Source organism: Pholis gunnellus (genome assembly GCF_910591455.1).
Source record: "Pholis gunnellus genome assembly, chromosome: 13".
NCBI classification, from domain to species: domain Eukaryota; kingdom Metazoa; phylum Chordata; class Actinopteri; order Perciformes; family Pholidae; genus Pholis; species Pholis gunnellus.
The window spans coordinates 22,247,905-22,254,254 of NC_136540.1; the positions used below are offsets into that span (position 1 = coordinate 22,247,905).

The 6,350-nt window shown below is 45.2% G+C and overlaps 1 protein-coding gene across 1 annotated transcript; it reads right to left on the bottom strand.

The window, feature by feature from the left end:
• Positions 1 to 2,165: 2,165 nt before the first annotated feature.
• bhlha9 (basic helix-loop-helix family, member a9) lies at positions 2,166 to 3,029 on the bottom strand (the record flags this gene model as incomplete). Its single annotated transcript, XM_079172049.1, has 1 exon — positions 2,166 to 3,029. The coding sequence occupies one exon, from the start codon at positions 3,027 to 3,029 to the stop codon at positions 2,166 to 2,168; it is 864 nt and encodes a 287-aa protein (XP_079028175.1).
• Positions 3,030 to 6,350: the final 3,321 nt, after the last annotated feature.

The following is a 6,350-nucleotide window of genomic DNA, read 5'->3' on the forward strand; positions in this document are numbered from 1 at the left end:
TCGCAGCGTGTAGCTCCCACCCTCTGGTATCCCTCGGGTAAACACTGTTAGCTCTGTCAGCACTGTTAGTGCCGTTATCACCATTAGCTGCTAGCGGCCGGCTCAGATGTCGACATGTTGAGAGCCATTCGGAGGCGATAGAAATGCTCTTATTGAGCACCTTTGAGTTTCATGGTGCAGATGCTGAATATAAAGTGACATTCACTAAATGTGTAATGGTGTTGCTTTTATCTTAACGGAGATATTATCACTTAATGTGATAACAGTTCTAATAAAATGTTTTTTTGTAAATGGGTTTTGTTAGCACGTGCATAAGTTCACAGGGAAAATACTTGTATAATAATAATAATTGTGTTGCTAACTTTTTTCTCAAAGAGCCGAGTCTTATTTACCTGCTGTGGAGTCTGATTTTCTTTCTGTAAGACAAACTAGCGACAGAACTAGAAACCAGTGAGGTCTCATCCCGCAGTACTGGCAGCCCCACTTTCACTGTGGAGTCTCTTGAGGACCCAGACAAGTAGATAAAGTGTCTGCCAGAGAGGGAGGAGGAAGAGACATGCCGTCACTGAGCGCTGTCAGCCACACTCGTCTTTCGCTGGTGAGTCAAAGTCTTCTGGTGATTCACGTCTGCAAACGACTGCCTCAAAGTAAAGCCACTCTCCCCCTTTTTTCTCACCTCACACATCCTCCTCTTCCTATTATTTCACTCCTCCTCTCCATTCATCTCTTTGTCCGTATAGTCCCTTTCCTTCCTGCCTGCTAATTGTTGCGGTACCACACCATTTATTTCTCCACCAAAGCCTGCAGTAGCTCTCCGGGTCGACTCTTTCCTGCGGCGTCTCGGGGCCCTTGTTAGGAGACCTCCGGGGTGTTCAAAAAAACTCTGCACACACCCAATCCCACCTGCGGGCCAGTGCAGCCCGACAGGGGATTTCACCGCGCTGATGACGGGGCACAGTCTTCCTTCCTCAGCCCACATAAATCTGTCGGTGGGCTCCGTCCTATAGTCTAATATTAAAGCTGTTTTCCATGACACGCTGCTCAGCAGGGGGGAGGGGCTGTTATTGACATGAGCTGAAATGTACTTCAGTGCAGGAAGCAAATAAGTCGGAATATAGCAAATAGCTAAAGATGCACGATGCAATTTTCATACCCCTGCATTGCTTATCGATTTTTAGCACAAACACTGTCAGTGTTGGTCTTCTCCCAGTTGGCCCAGGCTTTTATTCTGCTGTGTGTAAATAGCACCTTGACATCTCTTCCCCCGGAAAAAATTGACAAGAATGGACTTGTAAGGACATTTTTCAACTGAGTGAAGGACCTCTGTCATCTCAGACTTAGAGTGGTAGAGGCTACTGACCTTAGGCTATAAACAGACACAGGCACGCACACACAGACAAGCGTGCACACTAAAGCTGAATGTTGTGCTAGTGCCATGTCGAAGTCCTCAGTCAGAACCAATTTATTACAACCAAACCTTGTTGTTATGAAAGGAAGCGTGACAGCTGTCATATCATATGAACATTTAATTTGGAAAATTATGTACAAACTCTTTACAATTTGACAAACATTATCTCGTATGCAAGAGTATATTAAATACATTAGCAAATGATGAACTTTAGATTCAAATCTTAGTCACATTTTCTTAAGATGCCCTGCTTGATAGAAAACACATTGTAAGAACAAGTTACATAACAGTGTAGCACATATGTAAGCCGTGCCATGTGTGTTGATCAGTCCACTAATGGCATTTTGTGGTCTTACTCTTATGTTTCCTTTTAATATCATGCACTAAGTAATGTCACATCATTTACAATATTTCAGCTTCTGCTTAAGACCAAACAATGACAATGAGACAATCAGAACACAATTCCGTAGGTGAATTATCTACAGCAGACAGTGACACATTGTTTATAGTTAACATTTTTGAAATGCCAGGTCAAAACACACTTTGCAATATATACAACATTCTGTAGTCTGGATTGCCATTGCACTTTTATTTATATCTGTTAATTACATCACAATGACTCTGCTCTAAAATAAGAGACTGTAATACTGAGTTGATTGCAACAGCAGGAACACAACAACCTTTCTCTCCCTGAGGTCATTCAGTAGTCCACTGGAGTGATCAGCAGTTCAGGGCTCACAGTGGTGGGCGTCTCCGGTCACAGTATGTCAGAGCCCAGAGAGAGGCTGTGCTCCGGGTAGCTCACCTGCCAGGGAAGCCCCAGAGCTGGAGGAGGCTCCACAAAAGCGTCCATGTATTTCTGAGTGCAGGAGGCCCACACGCCCTGCTGGTAGCCCAACCCCTCACCCACCTGGGGGTACCGCAGAGGGCTGGGCGGATGGTCGTGGGGGCTGCCACAATGTCCATACGAGGCGTAAAGCTGTCCCTCGGTGGGATAACAAGGGTAGTGTGGAGACGGGGGACACGATGACGCGGTGTTATCCATGTAGACATGCGGCTCCGTGGGCAGTCGGTGCTCATGAGGCCCTTGTTGTGGCTGCATCTGGTGAGAGATGGACGTGTGCCAGGGGCCATAGCTCATGTGCTCCAGGCGAGGCACCGTCGCTCTGGTCGGCTCTAGTCGAGATGCTCCCATCGCAGCCGGCCCCGCTGACGACCTGTTGCACTCCCGGTGGGTGCAGGGTTTGCTCGTGGGGTTGGAGCTCAGGAATACCGAGAGAGCGGAGATGCGGTTGATGGCCCTCTGCAGCGTGGCGATCTTGGAGAGCCGTTTGCCAGTGAGGTCATGGTTCAGAGTGACTCGCAGGGCATTGAAGGCCTGGTTGTAGTCCATGATGCGCTTCCGCTCGCGGACGTTGGCGGCCATTCTTCGCGCCTTTGAGCGGACGGGACGATTGCGCTTCTTGGTCTGGCCGTCTTCGGGGTCGCTTGGGCTGCACGTTGAGCTCTCGCTGTCTTCGAAAGACGCCTTGGGACTTCCCTCGTCCTCCCCTTGGCACAGCACGCCAAGCTCAAGCTCTTCCTCAGAGAACTCCGATCCTGCAACGCTACTGCAGCTCATTGTGTCAAAAACCCAGACACTGGATGAGTGCGGGTAAAGTCTTCCTGCTTGTATTGTTTTTGTAGCGAAGAGGCTGCGTTTGCAGACTACTCAACACGCTCCCCGGGTGTTCCCCGGTTTGTTTTGTGGGGCTGTCGGTATTTGCTGCTGCGCCGACAGCCCAGGTATTCTCCTCCTCTGACTCCTCCGTTGCCTCTTGATTACTTGTGCCTCGACAAGACAGGTTGGCCTGCTTTTTAAAGCTCTTGAAGTCACATGGTACAGTCACCTTTGAGGAATGGTGCACTCTCTCTCCCTCTCCAGGTTTATGGGCGCCCTCCAGGCAAATGGCACTGTCACCTCCTCCTCCTCTGACTCTCCCTCACATCCCTTGCAGGTTCTTACAGAGGAGTTTCAACATTTCACGTCAGTGTAAAACGCACACAAAACATACTAATTATTTGGATAGCAATTAAGTTCACACTTCCTTTAACACCTTTATGGAGGATTTGATGCCACTGTTTTTGGCTCCCATAATCCCCGACTCTAGTTGCATGTTTTTACTTGAGACTTTCCATGAAGCTGTGGAGTTTTGAACAGCCAAGTATAGTCACGTGATCCAATCCCTGTCATTACAAATGAACACTGTATCGTGCCAAGATTACTTCTTTCTCTGCACACTACCATGTGTGCCTCTTACTTTCAACCATTGGTGCTCCGTGACTATTAGTCTCAGGGACGTTCAGGACAAATTGCGCATTTATCCAAGTGGCCCAATCCGTTATCCACGTTTCCCCTTTTCTCAGGTCTGGGAAGGGAGGAACCTTCTTATCTGGCGCAGGTTAGATTTGCCCCAGCAATTAGTTGTCTCTGGAGTGGCGATCCTCCGCTCGCTCTGTATCTCACCGCTCAGGTTTAAGGGCCATGTAATTTAGAGTAGCTTCCCTGGAACCCATCCCCATAAATCAGGCCCGAGCAGCACCTGAGGACAAGAGTGGAGCGAGCCCTCGACTTCAAAGAGAGGGAAAAAATAAGGGCAAATATTTTACAATTAGAACCTGCAATTGCTGCTGGTTAGGCTATCCATCATTAATAACCTTTTGCTATTGAAGATGTGGTTATGTTTTAATGAAATTGAAACTGTGACAATACTAAAATATTTCAGAAACAGTCTTTATTAATAACCCTGTAAGGTACGAATTCCTACTAGATACAGAATAGAAACAGACTCCCTTGTGTTTCGTTTACACCTCTCTCCTCTTGACACAAAATGACTTGCATCCATCTTAAACATCTGTGTGTCAGATACTGTAGTGGACAGTGAAAGGTGGTTGCACTGAAACTTAGCAGGGCTTCTGACCAAGTGCACCAGATCAGGTAACTAAAGGGTAACTAAAGGTAGGCCCTCAGACACTGAACTGGGGGTCATTGAGAAGCATTGCTTCCTTCCTGTCCTCTTCTTTTTATTGTACGTGTTGCATCTCTGAGACGCCAACCTTTAAAACAATTACAGCCCAGAGTTTCAGCTCTAAAAGCACGACTGTTGATTTGAGGCGGGAACGTTTAGTCTCACCTTTCTACCATCGAGTCTGTGAGATCAGCACGGATTGGACTTGGATTATTCTTTTATTAGATAAATCCAAGATGCAGTTCTGTGTATCAAATATTTCTCACTGACACAATGAAGCCCCAATGACCGACTTAATAACTTGAACTTAAAAAAATAATGTTCTTCTTACTTGCTTCTTATAGAAAAAACATTGTGCAAAATTCCAAACTTGAATATTGAGATATTAAGTATATCACTGTGTAGCGTCCTATTGAGGCTAAAGACGCACAGATGATGAAACACGATGATCATGTTTGAGCATTTTTCTCTTTGTTTTTGTTACAGATCCCATAAAGTAACCACTTCAACCACTGTACTTACCACACCTATAACCCAGCTAATCCTGTGCATACCTTTATGGCTAAAACTGTTTGAAATGTTGAGCCCAGGCCGCTCAGCTCCAATGAGTACGTAGGCTTTATCACTAGCTGTGATTTATGGCTTCACAAACATGTCAGATTTACTGCTGTGATGTAAAGAGCATGACGACTACAGCCTCGGACTCTCCCTGTCCATTCATTTTTGACAGGTGACAAGACACCAGTAATTATCAGCCGCCAGGAATAAATCACGAGATTTTATCACGCAGCTTGCCATGCCCTCCATGGAATAACCATTTTCCAGCAAAGGGAACCCGTCCAACACCGCTGAACCTTAGATTTGTAAATCTCCTGCTCAAGCCCCCATAATGACTGGTTGTTAGCCGGTTGTTATTAGAGGTCTGTGTGCCAAACGTTATAGATGTATATTTCCAAAGGGGTAGTTAGGGGTAATAAGTGAGTAAGGTCCAGGTTCGCTAACCTTGGCTTTGCAGTGGTATGTTAATGCATGTTGTTGGTGTCTGCCATGGAATTTTCTCACCTCAATAAAAGTCTGCAGTCTCCAGTACACTATTTGTCACACCACAATCCCTTAGGATAATGTCTGTAAGAATCAATGTTATCAACTGTACACTGCCAATCTGTGGTCATTTCATTGCAGTTATTTATTTTGCCGTACTCTAATCTCTTGTATTGCAAAAACACTGTGTTGCGTCTTCGGTCAAAGGAAGAAATGAAAATGTCAAACTTTATCATCATCATTTTGATTCATGATAATGTGTTCATACTAGACATACCTGAGCACATGACCTCATCCTTCCTTCCTTGTAAAGGATATGCTGCCCATGTTTACCTGATGAAGTATGATGATTGATTTTTGGTGCACCGATAACTTAATAAATGCAGTTTAAAGGGCATTTATTTTCCTGGCTTTAGCAAAAAGCAGTGATGTAGGTAATAAATAGTAAGATAATCAATAGAGTGCTGTGGGGTAGACGCATTTTTGTGTGCCAAACAGGAAGTTAGCGTCACACTGGTTCCCTCCACAAAGAGCCAATGGGATTTTTCCTTTGGATTTTAGGTTTTGGCAGAGCAAACAAATGTTTATGATACTTACATATCTCGCTGAATTTATTCAGCAAGATCATCTTCATAAATTAACACCACTTTTATGATTTTGAAGTGTGAATACAATCGCCAGATTTCAAAAGCGAAGGTGAGGCCGTAAACAAGCTACACCACGGTCACATGAGTGTTCTATGAACACGACGAGGCTGTAAAGGTGGACGACTTAGATGACTTTTAGTCGTCTCATTTAGCCACTCGTTAGCAACCGCCTTTTGTAAAAGCTTCAAAATCTACCTGAGGGGTATTTATGATGTGTTTTATGTCGTATAACTGACTCCAGAGTTC